The 22985-nt window shown below is 44.0% G+C and overlaps 1 protein-coding gene across 3 annotated transcripts in view; it reads right to left on the reverse strand.

Annotated features, from left to right (window-relative positions):
• The window catches only part of FNTB (farnesyltransferase, CAAX box, subunit beta), a 91534-nt gene that overhangs the window by 40077 nt on the left and 28472 nt on the right, over positions 1-22985 (reverse strand). For 2 of the 3 annotated variants that reach the window (XM_074393118.1, XM_003924430.4), the window contains 3 exons: positions 17045-17109; positions 8601-8673; positions 5034-5125 (listed from right to left, as the gene is read on the reverse strand). In XM_074393118.1, the coding sequence (XP_074249219.1) occupies positions 5034-5125; positions 8601-8673; positions 17045-17109 (230 nt within the window). Of the gene's footprint in view, positions 1-5033; positions 5126-8600; positions 8674-9198; positions 9364-17044; positions 17110-22985 lie in introns of all 3 variants that reach the window. The other variant, XM_074393117.1, reaches the window with a different exon arrangement.

The following is a 22985-nucleotide window of genomic DNA, read 5'->3' on the forward strand; positions in this document are numbered from 1 at the left end:
ATGGCTGTTTTGGAAGAATGGTCAAGTCAGAAGTTGGCTACTTTAGACTGGGTGTGGTGGCTCATGCCTGTAATCCCAGCACTTTGAGAGGCTGACGTGGGCAGATCACTTGAGGCCAGGAGTTCGAGACCAGCCTGGTCAACATGGTGAAACCCTGTCTCTACAAAAAATACAAAAATTAGCCAGGCATGGTGGCACATGCCTGTAGTCCCAGCCCCTTGGGAGGCTGAAGCAGGAGAATCACTTGAACCCAGAAGGTGGAGGTTGCAGTGAGTCAAGTTTGCAACAGTGCACCAGTCTGGGTGACAGAGCAAGCCAGACTTCTTCTCAAAAAATAAAAAAATAAAACAAAACAAAACAAAGAGGCAAACTAAAGTTCAGCCTACCTATGGACTGGGCATGGTGGCTCACACCTATAATCCCAGTGTTTGGGGAGGCTAAGGCAGGAGGATTACTTGAGCCCAGGAGGTCTAGACCAGCGCAGGCAAAATAGCAAGGCACTATCTCTACCAAAAATAAAGAAAACATTCCTGGCTATGAATACGTTATTTCTTGAAACCTCTGATACCAGCAGTAACAATTTAGCCTTGCGGGCTTTGGTCAGCAGTCATAGCTGCTGACAAAAGTGATTTTGTCCACTAGAGGGAACCCAGCTTATCATATTGTTCCCTAAACAAACAGAAGCAGAGCAGTGAACAAAATAGGAAAGAGAAACCTTTGTATAAGTGTAGGGGGCGTGTGTGTTGCATGCACGGGAAAGAAGAAGGCAGAAAAATAATACAACTGTAGAGCTCGACTTTCTGCCCTAGGTCACCTTAATATATTTGTATGAAGAAAGAAAACTGAATGCATTTCAAAGCATTTCATTTCCCAGTGCAAGATAAATAAAAAGGCAATATTCTATTTCAGCTAGTCTAAAAAAAGTCTTCTATTTGTATAGAAATCCTTAAGATTGCTCTGTATCTTACTAAAAATAGTTTATTTCCTTATGGGTCAGAGTTACTAGGCTTTGTTCGTAACAAGTGTTATCTGCACCTAGAAGTAACTACCTCCTGGGCACAAAGCAAAATGCATTAATGGAAAGTCTAAGAAATATTTAAAATTCATTAAATCAATGCTCAGAAGAACCACAGGTAAAGCTTTTAAGGTACCTATGAAGCAGAAACTCTCATTAACTGTCAAGTGGTTTTTGAAATGAGGACAAATCAGCTTTTATTTCTAAGCCATTCCTTTAATTATGAAACAGTAAAGGATCTGTTGTAGAAATTTCAAAAAATCCAAATAAGCTTAGGAAAAAACGTTGTGGGTTTTTTGTTTGTTTTTTTGAGACACAGTCTCACTCTGTTGCCCAGACTGCAGTGCAGTGGTATGATCTCGACTCACTGCAACCTCTGCCTCCTGGATTCAAGCGATTCTCCTGCCTCAGTTTCCCGAGTAGCTGGGATTACACGTACCAGCCACCACACTCAGCTATTTTTTTGTATTTTTAGTAGAGATGGAGTTTCATGTTGACCAGGCTGGTCTCAAACTCCTGACCTCCAGAGATCTGCCTGCCTCAGCCTCTCAAAGTCCTGGGATTACAGGTATGAGCCACTACACCCAGCTAGAAAGTTTTGCTGTTTTTTTTTTTTTTTTTTTTAAGACAGAGCCTCACTCTGTCGCCCAGGCTGGAGTGCAATGGCATGATCCTGGCTCATCGTACCTCCACCTCCAGGATTCAGCAAGTCTCCTGCCTCAGTCTCTCAAGTAGCTTGGATTACAGGCATGCGCCACCACTCCTGGCTAATTTTTGTAATTTTAGTAGAAATGAGATTTCCCCAAGTTAGCCAGGCTGGTCTTGAACTCTTGACCTCAGGTGATCCACCAGCCTTGGCCTCCCAGAATGGTAGGACTACAGGTATGAGACATTGCACCCAGCCCAGAAAGTTTATAAAGTAACTTTTAACCCTAGCTTCCAGAAGTAAGCACTATGTGTGTATGTATCTTTGTGGGTTTCTCTATGCATATAATCATCTACATGTTTAATATATGTAAATTAAATCTTCTAAACTATTTTTATTTCATATCTCTCTATATAAATACATGCATTTTAACATAAATATACACATTTATATATTTACTGAGACAGGGTCTTGCTCTATTGCCCGGGCTGAAATGCAGTGGTGCCATCATGGCTCACTAAACTACTGAATACAAGTGACCCTCCTGCCTCGGGCTCCTGAATAGCTAGAACGAGAGGTGTGTACCACCACACTCAGCTATTTTTATTTTTCATTTTTGAGATGAGGTCTCACTATGTTGCCCAAGCTAGTCTTGAATTCCTAGGTACCAGTGATCCTCTGGTCTTGGCCTCCCAAAGTGCTGGGATTACAGGTGTGATCAGGCCTGACCACATTTATAAATTTTTTTAATGGTTGTATAGTATTTCACTGAATGTACTGCACCATAACTAACTTACATTTTATTTTTTTAATTTATTTGTTTATTTTTTTGAGATGGAGTGTCGCTCCATTACCCGGACTGGAATGGTATGATCTTGGCTCACTGCAACCTCCACCTACCTCCCGGGTTCAAGTGATTCTCCTGTCTCAGCCTCCCGAGTAGCTGGGACTACAGGGATGTGCCACCATGGCCAGCTAATTTTTGTATTTTCGTAGAGAGTGGGTTTCACCATGCTGGCCAGGCTGGTCTCAAACTTCTGACCTCAAGTGATCCACCTGCCTCAGCTTCCCAAACTGCTGAGATTACAGGAGTGACCTATGACACTCAGCTTTACATTTAAAAACGTTTATAAGCGGCCGGGCGCAGTGGCTCAAGCCTGTAATCCCAGCACTTTGGGAGGCCGAGACGGGTGGATCACGAGGTCGAGAAATCGAGACCATCCTGGTCAACATGGTGAAACCCCGTCTCTACTAAAATACAAAAAACTTGCTGGGCATGGTGGCGCGTGCCTGTAATCCCAGCTACTTAGGAGGCTGAGGCAGGAGAATTGCCTGAGCCCAGGAGGCGGAGGTTGCAGTGAGCTGAGATCGCGCCATTGCACTCCAGCCTGGGTAGCAAGAGCGAAACTCCGTCTAAAAAAAAAAAAAATATTTATATATATATTTATAAGCATTCCCTATTGTTGATATTTAATTTAGGTTGTTTCCAGTGAAAGGCCCTTTAAGGGCTACTCTCTTCCTATGTGACATTGCCCCAAAAGCAGCGCTGACACTTCCTCAGAAAAGCCGTCACTATCAAGTACAGAGCCTAGAAAACACTCAGTCAGTTTTGGCTCAAGTTCTTCTACCTCAGGCACCCACTGTGATTCTCTCTTCCAGTCTCTCACAGGTCTGCAGCCTCCTCCATCCAGCGTTTGAACTCAAGCTCACAAAAATCCCCCATTTCTTCTTTCTTCTCTCACAGCCGACTTTCCCATTGTATAAGAGTGAAGGGAAAACTTTCCAAATATCCCGATTGTGTAGGAGTGAAGGAAAAACTTCCCAAACAATCCCCAGGCCCCCAGCTGGCATTTCGAAAACACAGGAGGTTGGATGTGGTGGCTCATGCCTGTAATCCAGCACTTTGCGAGACTGAGGTGGGTGGATCACCTGAGGTCAGGAGATCAACACCAGCTTGACCAATAAGGTAAAATCCCGCCTCTACTGAAAATACAAACATGAGCCAGGCATGGTGGTGGGTACCTGTAATTCCAGCTACTCAGGAGGCTGAGACAGGAGAATTGCTTGAACCTGGGATGCAGAGGCTGCAGTGAACCGAGATCGTGCCACCACACCCTAGCCTGGGTGACAGAGTGAAACTCTGTCTCAAAAAAAAAGAAAAAGAAAAAGAAAAAAGACAATACATGGGCCTTTATTTTAACAATTAAATTCCTGTTACTGCAGAAACTGTGTCCAACTCTCCTTCTAGTGCTGGAAGCAGCCAGGCTTGCAGTGGCATCCCGAAGATCAAAACAATGCACTTGCCTCTCCCTCAGAAAGCATCCTACACACCACAAGGGTTAATGGGCTAATTCTTTATTATCTTCCCCATCCACATTCATCACAAGACACCCTGCCCAGGAAGGCAAGAATGAGATGTTATTGTTAAGACAGAATGAATGAGACAATGTGCAGTTCTGTTCTTCTGACCTGACAATGTGACCGAGGCAGGGGCTCTGTGACCAGAGAGGGGCCCTAGCTAGCCTCTGTGTGTCCCAGCACAGCTGCTTCCTTGTGCTATGGAGAAACAAACCTGGCTCAGAAGTCTCTCATCCCAGATGCCTCGCCTTCAGGAGCACCAGAGGAAGCCGAGAAATTCAACATGCTGCCCAGAGCCCATGCTGCCTCTCAGCAGATCTCTTGGATCTAATTCCTGGCTAACCTTTCCTAGCCCAGGTATCCCTAGGACTGGAGTCATGAACAATTCTTTTCTTCTTTAATATATAAATAGTGAAGAGTGGGAATGATGTGCCAGATCGAGAATGCCACCTGTACAAGGAGCTTGGGAAGAAGCTCAGTTGCTTGGATCTCTAATCATCAATCAGGTTTAGGAAAACTGAGGGTCCTGACATTTTTATGCCACACCAGTAACACTTCCAGTCCCATCAAGAGCTGCACGGTCCCTCCAGGAACCGGGGAGAAGGTACTTTATCTATAGAGGTGTGTAGGAAAGGCAAAGGCATTTTTGTTCACCAGACTGCCACATGCTTCCCCACAGAAACTTTTCAAATGCATACTGTACTTTCTGGCAAAATCATGTCTCTCAGAGTTGATGATAAAGACTTTTCTCAAAGACCAGAATCAAGAGCCAAAAGAAAAGGCCACAGAAGAAACCAGAATTCTTCTCTTGGAAGTTCAAAGTCTTGTTCTACCCACCAGCTTACATTAGGTTTCTAAAGCGAAGGAGTTTCAGGAAGTTGCTGGAGGTCATGAGAACGGCAAGGATTTGTTTGTGGTACTGATTCCAAAGAAGCAAAACAGAAGCAAAAACAAAATCCGGAACTCAAAATACAACTTCAGAGTACACCCCAGATTTCCCAAAGCCACACTCACTCCGTAGCCACTATCTGGGGGATGGGTTCATCAAGCAGTTCCAAGCTGTGCAGAATCCAATAGCAGAGCCATGGGCGGCTGGCATCCAGACACTGGGGGAGACAGGAGAGAAAACAGCCCTTATTCACAATCACTCCAAGACAGTGCTGCCAAGGCCGTATCTGTCGCACTCCCAGCAGTCTGGCAAAGGGGAGGAGGGCACCCTTGCTGAAACAACAATCAGTGAATAAAGGACACTTCACTTTGCAGCCTTAGCCAGGAGCTGAAATGACCATCTGTTACAAAAAAAGACAACAGAGCCAGGGACCGTGGCTCACACCTGTAATCCCAGCACTTTGGGAAGCTGAAGCTGGTGGATCATTTGAAGTCAGGAGTTCAAGACCAGCCTGGCCAACATGGCAAAACCCTGTCTCTATTAAAAATACAAAAATTAGCCAGGTGTGGTGATGTGCGCCTGTATTCCCAGCTACTTGGGAGGCCAAGGCAGGAGAATCACTTGAACCAGGGAGGCAGACGTTGCAGTGAGTCAAGATCACATCACTGCATTCCAGCCTGGGTGACACAGCAAGACTCCATCTCAAAAACAAAAAAAGAAAAGAAAAGAAAAAAAAACAACAGGATTAAAAAATGTGACCCTGAACCCAAAGGATCCCTCCCTGGCAGGTGTCTAAGGAAGGCTGAGCGGAGGGCTTCTTATAGGCCAGGAGGTTAGAGGCTGATATTTTCTCAATGGAGAACCAAGGCGATATACACTCTCCGAAGAGATTTCCTGGGTTAACTCAATCATTGATTCAATAAATATCTGATACCATCTACTTGTACCAAGTACTATATTAGACACTGTGGGCATGATAATAAAATTTGGTTTCTACTCTTTATTTTTTTTTGAGACAGGGTCTCGCTCTGTCACCCAGGCTAGAGTGCAGTGGTATGATCTCAGCTCACTGCAGCCTCAACCTCCTGGGCTCAAGCAATCCTCCCACCTTACCCTCCGAAGTAGCTGGGACTAGGGGCCTACACCACCATGCCTGGCTAATTTTTTAAGTTTTTATAGAGACAGGGTCCCACTATCTTGCCCAGGCTGATCCTGAACTCTTGGGCTGAAGCAATTCAGCTGCCTCTGCCTCCCAAAGTGCTGAGATTACAGGCGTGAGCCACCATGATTGGCCTGGTTTCTGTTCTTGAGATGCTTGGGATATAGAACACGTGTGGTTATCTATAGAGAAAGAGAGCACTGGACAGACATATAAGTTACCTTGTGTCCTTCTGGAACAACACGTGTACACATACCTGGAGAAATGCTGTAATGGGCAGAAACAGAGTTTTGAGGGAGCACATGGAAGAGACTAATTCTGCCTGGGGGAGCTAGAAAAGGCTTCCAAAGGTGACGTGCGGATACTTTTGATCCTAATTAAACTACAAATAATTATTGAGCATTCAAGGCTAGGCAGGGTAGGTAGCAGTACTGCCCCAGTTTTATTAATTAAAATATATAAATGAGGTCCAGAGATTTAACTTTTTTCAGATTATAAAAATAGTAAATGTCAGAGCTGAGACAGGAACCTAGGTTTTTAGACTCAATCCAGTATTCTTTCTGTTGGCCTAAGCTGCCCTCTTCAAAACTGTGCTGACATCCCAAGCTGTGGCTAACTCACCACCTGGAAGGCAGGCTGGTGGGCTACAGAAGACACTGCCGGGGATGCAGCCTAAGTTTGAATCCCAGCTCCTTATCTTACTAGCTATGTGACTGTAAGCAAATGACGTAATCTTGCTCAATCTGCTTTATTACTTGCCAAAAACAAAAGATTGATCTACCTCATATAGCTACGAGATTTAAATGAGAGAATGCAGCCTGGCACAGTGGCTCATGCCTATAATGCCAGAACCTTGGGAGGCTGGGGCGGATGGATTGCTTGATGTCAGGAGTTTGAGACCAGCCTGGCCAACACAGTGAAACGCTGTCTCTACTAAAAATACAAAAATTAGCCAGGCGTGGTGGTGAACACCTGTAATCCTGGCCACTCAGGAGGCTGAGGCAGTAGAATTGCTTGAACCTGGGAGGTGGAGGTTGCAGTAAGCCAAGATCATACCACTGCACTCCAGCCCGGGCAATAGAGCTTTTAGCACACCGTTAAATAAATTGTTAGCGAATATGGTACCAACTGTATCATAACCATTGAGGACTTGAGACAATGACTGATAGCCCACAGGGCAAATCTAGCCCATGGATGTGTACTGTTTAATTGGAAGTGCCTGCAACATTTGTCAGGAGAGTCCCATGAAAATGTGGGTTTCCAGCTTCATTTGGAAGAAAAAATAAAATGATCTGGCAACCCTGGATCTGCATTCCTAGATGGCAGCAACGGGTGGGAACAGGGTAAGGGCACGGGGTCTCCAGTTAGCTTCAGTCTCCAAGCAGCCCACTTCACTGATTTATGCTGCCTGCCTGGGCCTTACAGGCATTTGAGTTAGCAAATCACTGTTACAAATAATCAGATGTGGAACCCAAATAAAAAGCAGATTAAAAACAGAGATGCTGTTCTTTGTTAAGCAGGGCAGAAAAGACTGGAGCCTTCCTGTTCACATTCACCCTTTGCCTGCCACTCAACCCCTTCCAACATCTGTCTTCCTCCATCGCCACCCAGCCCTGAGGTTGCTCTGGGAAATACTTAAGATCTACTCTGAAATAGTAGTGTTAAACTGCAAGGAGCACCCTCTACACTGATCCTCTAATCAGGAGAGAAATTAGATCTTCTTATTACAAGTAAGGGGTTTTTGTCTCTTTAATGAAGATATGAAAATTAATGCACTAGAAGGAGTGCTGAAGTTGGAAAATTTTTAATCATTATGATACATATTTAACAGGTTTGGGCAATCATCCTCAACAAATGTTAAAGCCAGAGAGCAAGAAATTAGATCAGCTTATAGGGCAAAGGGTTAAGGGTGAACAGATAACTGGCTTTTAGCTAGCTGTCAAGGGGGTCTAGATAAAGCATGTGAATCCCTCAGCCAGGATCTAATAACAGAGAAAGCCCCATCCTATCTAGGGTGCTCCACTCGCTCTAGAAGAAACTGGGTTCTGCCCTTTCAGGGCTGAAGTCCCAGCTCTGTGACAGCACCCTGCCTCCTGCCAAAACCACAGAGAAGAGTGACACTGTAACAGGTCAGCCCCAACAGTCTTTAACATTTAAATAGAAAAAAGGAGAAACAGCAAGTTGCTCACGCCTGTAATCCCAGCACTTTGAGAGGCCAAGATGGGTGGATCACTTGAGTTCAGGAGTTCGAGACCAGCCTGACCAACACTGTGAAATCCCGTCTCTACAAAAAATGCAAAAATTAGCTGGGCATGGTAGTACATGCCTGTAATCCCAGCTACTCAGGAGGCTGAAGCAGGAGAATCGCTTGGACCCAGAAGGCAGAGGTTGCAGTAAACCAAGATTGCACCACTGCACTCCAGTCTGGGCGACAGAGTGAGACTCCATCTCAAAAAGAAAAAGAAAAGAAAAAAGAAAAGAGGACGATTTGGCAGATAATTTGACAGCAAGCATTCTTGGGCAGTATGTTTACCTCATAGGCATCTGTCAGTTGTCGAAGGCCTCTTTTCAGATAATGGAAGTGCTTCTCCCTCTGCAAAATAAGCCTGGAAAGACAAACAGCTTATAAGCCCATTCCAATAGCTTATGCTTCCACCACACACACGTACACACGTACACACACACAGGTACACATTCAGCCTCAGGACATTCCCCTATAGTCACTGAATGTTTAACCAGCAACTTCTTTGGTTCCAAAGAGCAACTAAACCAGAGAAAAGAAGCTCTTGTCTAAATGTCTCTAAAACATCTGAAAACTAGGTCACCTGACATGTTGCATGAAATTGTCTCCTAAAGGCAGTGACTTTGGGCTAACGGAAAGCCACAAGGAGCATATGCAGCCAGGCAATGAGAATCCACCCAGAAACTTCCTCCAGCATCTAAGAACAGATGTCTTTGTGGCTCCCCATTCTGTAAGCAATTTAATCTGAGCCTCGCCACTTCCCTGCCTTGGTTAGCTGCTGTGATCTCAGTCACCCCTTCTGGGACCGTCTGTAGTTTGTACTCTGCCCACCTCTGGGTTACCATCTATTATTCCCTCCCTGAAATTCCACCTCCCACGTGTGACCCACAGCCCTGGCCGGAAGACCGTATTCTGCAGCCAGTCACTGTCCTTGGCTCTGAAGTCAACAACACTGGCTTTAAGATGGAATGTGCCACCCATGGCCACCTGCACAGGCCGGGCAAAGCACAGAGGCTGCACTTCTTTCTTGATCTGGCAGAAGGAGCCTGTGTGACTACAGAAGAAAGGAAAAAGCACAGATTATCAAGATGTTCCCTGCGCTTCCGGATTATAGCAACAAAGGAAAGAGAACCATTCCCTTTTCTAGGTAGTCAATTCCACAATTGTTTATCAAACTCCCTCTATACTAGGCTCAGAAGAAGATCCTTGATGTAGTCTTTTTTTTTTTTTTTTGAGACAGAATCTTGCTCTGTTGCCCCGGCTGGAGTGCAATGGTACAATTTCAACTCACTGCAACCTCTGCCTCCCAGGTTCAAGCAGTTCTCCCGCCTCAGCCTCTGGAGTAGCTGGGATTACAGGCACAGGCCATCATGCCCAGGTAATTTTTGTATTTTTAGTAGAGAAGGGGTTTCACGATGTTGGCCAGACTGGTCTCAAACTTCTGACCTCAGGTGATCCGCCCATTTCGGCTTCCCAAAGAGCTGGGATTACAGGCATGAACCACTACACCCAGCCCTTCATGTAGTCTTTACCTCTAAAACTCTTCCAATTCAGAAATGAATTAAGTATATAAATGGCTACAAGGAAAGAATGGGTAGGTTTCGTAAAGGAAAAACATAAAATACTACTGAGGCTTAAAAGGGAGGGGACATCTCATGAAGGAATGATCAGGAACGTTTGTGTGAAAAGGGGGGAATGTGAAATGAGTGGTCCTGGCAGAGGAGAACATTTTAATTAAAGTTTAAATAGCTGCAGGTAGCTAATGGCTACTCTATTATGCAGCACAGGAAGAAAGTGTGCAAGAGGAGTGACAGGTGGGATAATCTGGCCTCAACACAGGGATGAAGAGGAATGGCAGAAAGGGAGCTGGGACCCTTTTGTTTATTTTTAACAAGGATCTGGGGTGCTGGGTGAGGCATTTCTACTCAATTTACTAGGCAAAGGGAAGTCCTGAAGGTGTCTAAGGTGAGGAAAGAAATGATCAGAACTGTGCTTTAGGAAAACAGTAGGTACTCAATATGTGTTTACAAATGGAAGTAACTGAAAGCACTGCAGTGGGCAGACAGATGGGCTGGGGAGACAGGTTAGAAGCTCTGAGGAGCTGACCTAGTTGGGGCTACTTAGGGCTCAAACTAGTGTATGACCCATGATCAGCTGACTTTTGGACATGTGGGTTTTAGGATGCTAGAAGTGCATTCAGGTGAGGATGTCAATCAGGCTGCTGGACGCACACGTGAGGCTCAGGAGAGGAATCCAGGTTACACACACAGACTGGGAAGCATGTATCTGCATGCAAGTGACAAGTGAAGCCACAGAAGGTGAGAGGGCAGAGAGAGAAGTTTGAAAACAAAACTGTGGGAAGACCCATCTCTAAGGGCCTGGAAGAGGACAAGGAGCCAGTGAAGGAGAGAAACAGGAGAGTTTACATACGCTGGGGAAGAGCAAAGGAAGTGTCATGTCACAAGCCATCAGGGAGGAGAGAATTTCAGGAAGGAGTTTAACAGTGGCAGATGCTGCAGCAAGACTGACGGAAAAGATGACAAACCACAGAAGGGCTGGAGACCTTGGAGACCATTCAGAGCAGAGGTGAAGGCAAATTGTAAACAAGAGGAGAAGGTCAGACAAAGTTTCTCTTTCACAGAAGTCCACTCAGGACACAGGGAACATCCATCTGTGTGGGCAGAGTGTCCAGCACTGGGGTAGAGGTTGCTCTGTCCCCTACAGCAACAGTCCAGAGGTGGACACAGATGTGAAAACGACAAGTAGAGCCCTGTCCAATAAATGCTGTGATCAGCCACAGGAAGACAGAGGGTCAAAAAACTCTTCCCAAAGGGAACAGCATTGAGGCTAAGGCTGGAAGGACATGAGTGAGGCAGGCAAAATGAAGAAACCATCATGACACATTTGAGTTAGTCTAGTTCAGCTGGAGCAAAAGTACAAGGCAGTAAGCAGAGAAATTCTACACTAAAAATCCAAGAACCCAGAGGAAATCCATCAGTGAATGTCGATAAAGAGGACGGAGGAGGGCTGCAATGAGGGTATAGCAGAGAGGTGAGCCTGGAATAAGTAAGGATTCTACATTCTCAGAGCAAGAAATGATGGATACAAAGCTGGCAAAATATAGTAGTATGATGTAGGAAGGAGGAAACAGGAAACTCAGGTGGGTCAGCCTTGATTTTCTCAGGAACCAAGAGTTAGGATGGTAGGAGAGGACAGGGCGTGATGGCTCACACCTGTAATCCCGGCACTTTGGGAGGCCGAGTCAGGCGGATCACCTGAGGTCGGGAGTTCAAGACCAGCCTGACCAACATGGAGAAACCTCGTCTCTACTAAAAATACAAAATTAGCTGGGTATGGTGGCATGCGCCTGTAATTCCAGCTACCAAAAAAAAAAAAAAAAAAAAAAAGGTGGAAGAGCTGTGGTCACGGTGGTGGATGTAGTGTTAGGGAATCTACGTCAGATGAATAAAAGGATTAGAAGGCAGTTAGTGAAGGGCCAGTGAGATTAAGAAGTATAACATGTTGGTGAAGCCAGCCAGCAGCCTCAGGAGAAACCAAACCTGCAGATACCTTGGTCTTAGACTTCTTGCGTCCAGAACTGTGAGAAAATAAATCTCTGTGGTTGAATGCACCGCATCTGTGATACTATTTTACAGCAGTCCAAGCTGACTAATCCCCTCACCGGCCCTTCATTCTCAACTCACCTCTAACCAAAAATCTTTTCTGTGTAGGAAGTTAAGAAAAGCTAGAGCTCTTCGCCTTTTTACCTGAACAATTCAGCCCCAAAGCCACTCAATGACATGGAGCAGAACAAGACCAGCTCCGTGCAGGGGTTGAGGGAGTGCAGGGTGGGACGCACGGGGTCAGCTCAAGTGATAAGGAGGGCCCTGTGTCACTGTGCAGAGGGGGACAGGAGAGCAAGTGGGTAAATCTACTGAGGCTATGGGAAGGCAGGTTTCCACAGTCTGAGAAGGAACTTGCACATCTGTGTGTACTGGTAATGATGTAAATAGTACTTCTGATGAGGGGTGAGCCTACTGGCTTCAGACTCTTCGAAGTGCGCCTCCACCCACACTGCTCTCCAACCGCATCTCTGGCCTCACCGAGCTCTGGTCATGCTGCCTTCTTTGAGCTCCGCTCCTTTTGGTTTCCTGGCTTTAGCACATGCTGTTCCCTCTGACTGGAACACTCTCCACATCCCTTAAGTTAGCCACCCCTATTCCACCTACAGATTCAGCTTAAATGTCACTTTCTCTAAGAAGCCTTGCCTAACTTCCCAATCAAAATTAGATTCTCCCTGTGATTCTCTCTCTCAAACTATCCCATTGGTAACTGTGTATTTGTGTTCATTTGTTTAATGTCCACCTCCCCAACTAGACCAAGAGCCCAGCGGGGGCAGGCCCAGGACTAGCCTTGCTCACATTGGCTTCCCTGAGCCCAGCAGAGTGTCCTGTCCTTTGGAGACCCTCTGGATACTGTTGCTGAATGAGTGGATCACACAAAGGCAGCAGAATGGATTGAGAGCAAATCCACTTCCTCTCCACAAACCTGGGCCATCCTGAGAATCATGCATTTGATTGTGACAGATGAGAGGACAGGATATTCAGTCCACTGATGGTTCCTGGGGACTTTCTAAACCCACTAAAGCCAGGGGCCTCTCTACTCAAAAAATAAACACCTGGCATGTAAGTAACAAACCAATCAAGGAAAGGTGAACTTATTTGTAAGACCTTGGAAAGAACAACAGTAAGAAGGGAATACATCCTCCAACTGCTCAGGATCTGGGAAATTCTAACACTGCATCACATACAGGAATGGCAGCAAACATGGGAGCTAAGCTGGTACCTGTGACAGACCTGCTTTGAGAACGTTAACTCAGGAGTATTCTGGTTTCAGTGCCATTGTCAGCACTTAACCTCCAGGGCTCTATTAGCACAGGGACATTATCAATATTTCTCACTTCTGAAGAGTACCAGGCTCCTTGTGCCCAAGAGAAAACAAATTTAAAGTTACATGTGAGAGAGGTATGTGTGTAGTTTATGCATCTCAAGTTTCTTATTAAACAAGGTGATAAATACAAAAGGGTACATTGAAAAGGGTGTGAAACCATGAAAATACACATGGAGAAGAAAAAATGAGTTTTCATGGGAAAGCAGGACACTAATAAACAAAACCATGAAAAGCATGGTCAAAAAGCTCTTTGGAACTGACTACCTCACTCCAGGTAGACAGTCACAACCTTAGAGAGGAAAATCATTTCTGGGAAGGGGATCAATTATAGAATGTACTGCCATTCAGCTCCAGCCTTGACTTTCAGCCCAGTCTGCTATTCAGCTTTGGCCCTGAAATGCTGAATAGGCAAATGCCGACTTTAGCATCATCACAGACAGCCCTGAACCTGTGCATGGTCTGAGGTCCTGGGCGTGTGTGTGATTCTGTCCCATTGGATCAGCATCATGACCTCAGACACACAAACAAGCCCTGCCCTCTACATTTCCTGCTAACAGCTGACCATGTACTTTAGCTAACAGTGAAGGTCACTTCCCTCATTAAAGTGTTGAGACTTTTAAATTTTTTTTTTTTTTTTTTTTTTTTTTTTGAGATGGAGTCTTGCTCTGTCACCCAGCTGGAGGGCAGTGGTGCAATCTTGGCTCACTGCAACCTCTGCTGCCCGGGTTCAAGTGATTCCCCTGTGTCAGCCTCCTGAGTAGCTGGGACTATAGGCGCCTGCCACCATGCCAGGCTAAGTTTCTGTATTTTATTAAGGACTGGGTTTCACCATGTTGGCCAGGATGGTCTCGATCTCCTGGCCTTGTAATCCGCCTGCTTTGGCCTCCCAAAGTGCTGGGATTACAGGTGTGAGCCACTGTGCCCAGCCCAGACTTTTAAGTTTTGACTATTAAAATGTTAAATATTGAGACTGTGATAATAATTTAAAATTCTGATAAATTTTCTAATTTATTCTTATATCCTAGGAGCTCATTCTATGATGATGATGTTTGGCTTCAGCCTTATAGTAATATGTTGAATTATATACTCAGCCATTCAGCCAAAATGTATAACATCACTAATATTAATTAGCATCCTTTAAAATACTCAGTTTCATAGGCAGCAATGATAAAATGGGTAACTGTGAAATTCCAGAAACTAACCCAGAGCCTGATATATTCTATTTCCACAAGGATCCAAGCCCAGGAGAAACTTTTTTTATCCACCCGTACCTGACCTACGATCTGTGAATCGGGGGACTTCACTCCTTTAATGTCCTCTACTGCCACTCCCAAAAAACAACTGCTTCCTCCCAGACTAGAACTTCCCATTTTCCCTCATATCTCAGTGTTAATAAGAGAGTCTTTCTTCAGCTCATGAGCTAAGGAAAAACAAATTTTAAAAAATGGATGAAAGAGTCCAAGGGTTCTCTCCTGATGGTAGATGAAAAAGGAAATGTCAAATAAGCAAAGGTTCATGTGGGAAACAGAGGCTGTGTGTCCCCACGGCCCAGGCAGTAGACAGTGACTCAGCCCAATCAGGTGAGTCATCCGGGGTACACAGCCACAACAACAAAGCCCCTCCGAAAGCAATCACCCACACCCTCACCATTATGAAGTCTTGTCCCCTCTGGGGAAGCTAAGCTTGTACTGAGGCTTGTGCCTAGGGGCAGGAAACTGCCATGGACACCCTTCTCCCAAGCTGTTTAAATGGCGTCATTTGCTAATCTCTAGTTGTGTCTCATGACAAGCGGAATAATTCATTTTATTGAGGTCAGAGCCTTGGGTTAATGCAGAGATTAGGTTTAGCAGTGAAGGGAAACACTATACTAGTAAGCTGATATTTTTCTCCTTTCCTTCCCCAGGGAATGAAGATGAAGTTAACCTTCCCACCCGTCTGGCGCTATGAACACACGTTTTCAAACTGTTTTCTGCCATGGCTAATCACAAAAGGTTTCTTAAGAAATGGTAGCCAAGCCGGGCACAGTGGCTCATGCCTGTAATCCTAGCAGTTTGGGAGGCCGAGGTGGGTGGATCACCTGAGGTCAGGAGTTCAAGACCAGCCTGGCCAACATAGTGAAATCCCATCTTTAAAAAAAAAAAAAAGAGAGAGAGAGACAAAGATAACAAAGCTGGAGCCATTTATAATGTTCCAGTCAGCAGAAGTACCCAGAGGCTGACCTGCCAGGCTTTAGTCTATTAGGACATCTCAAGGAGTCAAGAGACATGATGAAGGAGGAAAGGCTGAACTTCAGACCTGCAGCTTCCCAACCAGTCAATCAGCCAGTGGCCTAATCACACTTTCTTCAGAGATATCAAGGAAAAGTGTTCTACCAGCCAGGTTTGGTGGCTCACAGCTGTAATCTCAGCACTTTGGGAGGACTGCTTGAGGTCAGGAGTTCAAGACAAGCCTGACCAACACAGTGAGACCCCCATTTCTACAAAAAATAAAAATAAGCTAGGTGATGCACTCCTACAGTCCCAGCTATTGGGGAGGGCCGCACTGAAAGGATCTGCAGGAGTTCGAGGCTGCTGTGAGCTATGATCAGGGCACTGCACTCCAACCTAGGCAACAGAGCAAGATCCTGTCTCAAAGAAAAGAAAGAAGAATGTTCTGTCATTAAGATAAAATAATGACCACACAGTTTTAGACTACCGATGAATCCTGATGGCTGGAAATATAACACATAATGGTTTCAAAGAAACAATTTGTGACTGCATGAGAAGTGTACTAATACGAGAATGAAATAACCTTATGAAAGTCTAGTGTGACATACTACGAAATACTGGAAGAGAAAATAAAGGTTCAAATTAAATAATAAGTTTCGTCCTATAATTCCCTTTTCGAAATACCTGACCTCACAGGACTTAGAAGACTTCAATTTGCTAAGCTCCAAGGAAAACAAAAGGCGTTCTATTTCTCGTTTGAAATTTCACCCTTGGATATGCTACACAATTACCAAGAGGGAGCAGGTGTGGAGAAACTCAAACTTCTCATGTTTTTCCGGTCAAATAATAATCTACATCAAAGGAATCCATCCCTGGCCATCTCCCTGGACCCTAAATGTGTCTCAAAGTGCAATATGAAAAAGAAAAATCTGGGCCAGGCACGGTGGCTCACGCCTGTAATCCCAGCACTTTGGGAGGCTGAGGTGGGTGGATCACCTGAGGTCAGGAGTTTGAGACCGCCCTGGCCAAAATGGTGAAGCCCCATCTCTACTAAAAATACGAAAATTAGTCAGGCATGGTGGCGGGCGCCTGTAATGCCAAATTCTTGAGAGTCTGACGCAGGAGAATCGCTTCAACCTGGGAGGTGGAGGTTGCAGTGAGTCGAGACCACGCCACTGTACTCCAGCCTGGGCAATGAGAGCAAAACTCTGTCTCAAAAAAAAAAAAGAAAGAAAGAAAGAAAAATGAAAAATCTGAGAGTTCTCATCTGAAGACCAGAGCAGCATGCCACCACTAAACAAAAACCTGGAATTCCTCACTCCACCTTCAGACTTCAGAGTTCAGACACTGAGTGGAATCCCCATGTAACACTTGGCAGCTCAGCTTGCATGGAGAATCACCTCTCAACAGTACTCTACCAGAGAGAAGAGTGAGGGTCATAGCATATCCAGGTAGCCACAAGGACAAGAAACACTAGTCTTGTAGCGGATGCTCCCCTGTGGTTAGATTTGCTCAAGGAGGAAAGAAAGGCTTTGGCATGGTGATGCTCATCCCCTCGAACTCCTAACCACAGCTTACCTTGGTACAAGGTGGTTGAACTTGTAAGAACTGAAGACCTCCTGGATCTTTTCTTCTACTTTTGCCTGGTAAGGATGCAGGAGATGGGAGAGAGAAAACAAATGTATATGAGACCTCCATCAGCTTTTTCTTCCTTTTGCCACAAATGCCTATCGGCTAGGGTTGGTTGGTATGGTATGGAACTTCACAGTACTGTAAGACAGGGGTTCTGTAGGATGACAGGCTTACGGCAAGGTGAAGAGGAATCCCCTGTACCATGCTGGCATCACAATGGACTATTCCAGAAACCGAATCCATAATATCTGAACTAATGGTAGTTTTGGTGTTTGGTTCCCTGGCACGAGTTATTCAGGGAGCCGATGAAGACAGCAGATGTCTCTTGCTTGTGTAGGAGACCATCTGCCACCCCAAAATATGCCTCAATGGCATAAGGATTATTTTGAGAAACTGCAGATACAGGAGAAGCTCTGAAAACAGAGTATACCAGTTTGAGAGAGAAATGTACATCTATAAAGGAACTCTCCATTTGTAAGGCTGTTTCCCTCTCTGTACCAAAAGAGAAGGATGACTAAATCAGAAGAAACTATTATCAATGGAGAAGGCACCTACATCACAAACCTTACTCTTATTTATCATACTTGTCCTGTTCACCTCCCCGTCACTGGCTTCCCCCACAACCTTCTCTGTTTTTAGTTGAAAATGCTATGTAAGCCAGAGTTCTAGATCACCTCTTTCAGAATGACTCATTTTCTCCTGGGTATCTCCTATGTATACATGAAGTATACATGTTAACAAACTTCTGCTTGTTTTTCTTTTGTTATCCTGTTGTTTTGTTATAGAGGTTTCAGCCCAGAAATTAGAAGCGTAGAGGAAAAATGATATTTTCCTCCCCTCCACTTGAAATACGTATTCTTCCTGCTCTATAAAGTTGTTTGGGTGGTCATTAACTGACCACTCTCAAACACATAACTAGTTTCTGCCAACAGTTGTGCTTTTTACTGTAAGACTGAACGGTTAAAATATTAAAATCATCTGGGGGATTTATAACAACATCAATTGTTGAAACACCAAAACAAATAGCAAATTCTTGTCCTACGTCACACACAGGACTCCACAGTCCCATAAAATGAAGGATCTCAGAAAGTCAGGTCACAAAAGCAACCAGATCTTTCTCCTCTGAACACCACACCATAACGCTGAAACTGCCCCACATGGTTAACAAAAATTGCATGCTGGGTTCTGGACAGAAATACAGTTATAATTAAGCACGAATCAGGCTGCACTTCAGCCCACTTCCTGGTTGCTAAAAAATCTGACCATTTGCATCCCATTGTTCATACAGATCCAGGATCTGACATTAGAATCGTAAGACTTTTGTTTAAGGACCATCTAAGATGTTTTTCAGACTCTGAATTCCAGCCATCAGTTTCCAAACCCCCACAGAGGAATAGAATCTGCCTGAGAATACAGCTTCCTCATCTCCCTGACCAGAACTTCACCCTACATTTTTCAGCCAATCAACAAACACCACACTCCACACTTTAGCCCACTGCAAAGCCCTTAAAAACTCTACCCCCAAATTTTTCAAGGAGGAATTTGAGGATTCTTCCCATCTCTCCTCAGGTGACCTTATGACCAAACCTCCTTCTCTGCTGCAACCCCCTGTCTTGGTATAATGACTTGCTGACTGCACCCAGCAATGACTGTGGTCACAGTGTGGTCTCATGGGAGAGCTCCTGCAAAGACAAGGTACAGTAATGAGGGAGGGTCTGGTTAACAGGATTGGGGTTCACCTTCCTTGGCATCCCTAATGAGACACGTTTTTGTTGAGATTTCAAGATACATAAAATTCTCCCTGAGAAACTTCAAAAATGTGTCATTTATTTCTGAAACACCCATTGAGGCAGAGCTCCTAGTCCCTTTGAGAAGCATGCAAGAAATATCTGTGATGATGAGGGGAGTAGTGATATGAATCATCTAAAATGACAGCTAATCTAAAATTAATTTACATCTGGTTTTAGAATATGCTTTGATATTTGCTTTCGAACATGAATTTGAAGAATGACCTGTTTAAAAGGTTACAATACAAAAAACAGACTGACATCACCATGAGAATCTGACTTGGGAGGAATTAGAAAGTCATCCCAGAATCATTACAATTCTTTTTCCATTCCCGACATTAATGTGGCTAAAATAAAGCACTAGCCTAAATGAAGCACAGAATTCATTTCTCAGTCATGCCTATAAGCTGAATGGGATGGAAAAACTGATAAGAAATCAGTAAGATCATTAAATAAAGATTTGCCTATAATATACTGTCATCTCTCAGTATCCATGCGGGATTGGTTCAAGGATCTCCCAGGATACCGAAGTTCGTGGATGCTTGAGTCCTTGATATAAAATGGTGGCATATTTGCACAAAACCTATACAACCCTTCCATATAATCACGAATAGCTTAACTACAGGGATACGTTCTGAGAGATGCCTTCTTTTTTTTTTTTTTTTTTTTTTTTTGAGATAGAGTTTCGCTCTTGTTACCCAGGCTGGAGTGCAATGGTGTGATCTCGGCTCACTGCAACCTTCGCCTCCTGGGTTCAGGCAATTCTCCTGACTCAGCCTCCCGAGCAGCTGGGATTACAGGCACGCACCACCATGCCCAGCTAATTTTTTGTATTTTTAGTAGAGATGGGGTTTCACCATGTTGACCAGGATGGTCTCGATCTCTTGACCTCGTGATCCACCTGCCTTGGCCTCCCAAAGTGCTGGAATTACAGGCGTGAGCCACTGCGCCCGGCCCGAGAGATGCCTTCTTAGGTGATTTCATCCTTGTGTGAGCATCACAAAGTGTACTTACACCAACCTGGACCTGGGTGGTATAGCCTACCACACACGTGGGCTATATAGTGTAGCCTATATAGCTTCTGGGCTACAGACATGTACAGCATGTTACTGAATACTGTAGCAAATGTATCATAATAGTAAGCCTTTGTAGATCTAAAAATATCCAAATATTTAAAAATTTAGTGAAAATACACTACTATAATCTTTCAAGACCACTGTGGTACATGCAGTCTGTTGACTGTTATATGGTCCATGCCTGTATTTTAAATCACCTCTAGATTACTTATAATAGCTCCCAGTACAATATAATTGCAGTTGAGAAAAGAAAAATAGCACGGAGCAGTCTGAGTTACGTGAGGTATACAAAATTTATCAGGCCCAGAGAGATCAAGTATAGGACTTCAGTTATGCTCCCAACAACCATGTCTGGGGGCAGTTGTTTAAAGGCAATTCATTCCTCCCTAGCTGCTTCATCCATTAGATTCATGTTCCTGGAATTTGTGATACAAAGAATAAGGCATACCTTATGTAATTTTAATGTAAAGTCTTGGTGAACAATTTAGAAACTGCTTCTTCTTTTCCTTTATTTATTTTTCTTTTAGTCAGCTTTTTGGGTAACTATTCTTGTCCTTTAAAAACCTACTTGTAACTGCTGCTAATTAGAGTGTACATTCAGGGCAACTTGAATCTATGCTCTTAGGCTGCAATCGTCAAGCTTGGCCCAAATAAACTCTCTACTTATATTAACTTCGCCTCAGCTCCTTCCTTTTAGGTTGACATAATAGCAAGGAAATAAGTCTGTACTTATTCAGCACAGACACTATTTTTTTTCCCAAACACTTTCAATCTGTGGTTGGCTGAATCCACAGAGGCAGAACCCAAGGATATGGAGGGCCAAGTGCACTGTTTTATCTAAGTGAGTTAGTGAGTTCTGAATGACACGAAATCAACTGGGAAGAAAATTCACTTCCTTTGTTCCAACATAAGCCATTTGAATCCATATGACTTAATAATATTCAAAGGCTAATGCATGAACGCATCTTCCCCTTAACATTCCGGCACTTAGATGCCTAAGGATAAAAGCTCCCAGCCAGGAACTCTTAATCAGAAGTCCCATCTTCAGCTCTCTTGTGGGAAAGCAACCAAGTACTACATAAGAAAAATGGAGTTTTATTTCTGAGCTAAGACACCTGACAAAAACATGGAAATATTTTATACTGCATGGTGGAAAATGCTTAAAATTTTCCCAACGTAGTGTCTTTCTCTTTGGAGTTCCTATTTCTTCCAAATGAACAAGTGATTTTCCAATGCAGTTACTAACTGACTCATATCTGAAAAGTCAAGTTATGAATTCTGATGAGTATCTGTGTGTTACAGGTCAGCTGTTCATAATAATGAATAATTTTCTCTTAAGAACTGATCTATTTTTCTATTTTTTTTTTTCTTTTTGTAACAGGTCCCATGGAGAATTAAGAACTGGTATGGTTTTTTAACAGCTTTATTGAGATATAATTTATATATCATTCAATTCATTCATTTAAAGTGCACAAATCAATGACTTCTAGCATATTCACAGAGTTGTGTATCCATCACAATCACTTTTAGAACATTTCACTCCCCAAAAAGTAATCCCACAGTTCTCAGGTATCAAAATCCAACTTAACATTCTCCCCACTGCCAACCACTAATTTACTTTCTTTTTTTTTTTTTTTTTTCTTTTCTTTTTTTTGAGATGGAGTCTCACACTGCTGCCTAGGCTGGAATGCAGTGGTGAGATCTCAGCTCATTGCAACTGCTGCCTCTCAGGTTCAAGCAATTCTCTTGCCTCAGCCTCCTGAGCAGTTGGGATTACCCAGGCCTGGCTAACTTTTTGCATTTTTAGTAAAGATGGGGCTTCACTATGTTGGCCAGGTTGGTCTCAAAGTCCTGACCTCAAGTGAATCCACCCACCTCGGCCTCCCAAAGTACTGGGATTACAGGTGTGAGCCACCATGCCTGGCCCTCTAATTTACTTTCTTTCTACCTCTATTGATGTATCTGTTTGGCATTGCATATAAATGGAATCATACAAGCTGTGGTCCTTTGTGGCTGGCTTCTTTCTAAGCTCATCCATGCTGTGGCATGTACCATTACTCCATTTATATTTCACCAAATAATATTCCATTGTATAGATATATCACCTTTTGTTTACCAGTTTATCAGTTGGTGAACATTTTTTGGCTATTACGAATAATGCTGCTATGAGTCACAGAAACCATTCCCCTTACTCAAGAAACAGGTTCTGTAGGAACTAATCTAAACTTGTTTGAAATGTAAATTATCAGGTATTCTCAGTATAGACCTATAGATTCACTTAGGGGGTGGGGTCCACCCAACTTCTTTTACTAAGTCCTCCAGGGGATTCTGATGGATGCAACACTAACATTGTGAACATCGTCAAAATAAAAATGGAGTTACTTGTGTTTAAAAATTCTGACAACGCCAGGGACAGCTACAAAGAGAGGGTTCTCCTGCATCAACACTTGATAACAAAAACTATCCCAAATGACTCTGCAAAAACCACAACCCTGCACAAAGGTCATCACAACCTTAAACAAAAAATAATTCCACGAGGACATCTGTCTAGCAACTACCTGTCCAATCTCAGACTGGTCACACTTGTTACTGATCCTTGTAGCTAATAATAGTTATCTTAAAAGAACTATATAATCCTCATTATTCCCTTAAAAATCTTTGTCCTATGGGCTGGGCATGGTAGCTTATGCCCGTAATCCCAGCACTTTGGGAGGCCAAGGTGGGCAGATCACCTGAGGTCAGGAGTTCGAGACCAGGCTGACCAAAATGGAGAAACCCTATCTCTACTAAAAATACAAAATGAGCCAGGCGTGGTGGCATATGCCTGTAATTCCAGCTACTCGGAAGGCTGAGGCAGGAGAACTGCTTGAACCTGGGAGGTGGAGGTTGCAGTGAACTGAGATCGCACCACTGTACTCCAGCCTGGGCAACAAAAGCGAAATTCCATCTCAAAAAAAAAAAGAAAGAAAAAAACCATTGTCTTTCTTTACCTCCTTGAATATGCACAGAGTTTACTGTGGCACA

The sequence above is a fragment of the Saimiri boliviensis genome, chromosome 2 (assembly GCF_048565385.1).
Source record: "Saimiri boliviensis isolate mSaiBol1 chromosome 2, mSaiBol1.pri, whole genome shotgun sequence".
NCBI classification, from domain to species: domain Eukaryota; kingdom Metazoa; phylum Chordata; class Mammalia; order Primates; family Cebidae; genus Saimiri; species Saimiri boliviensis.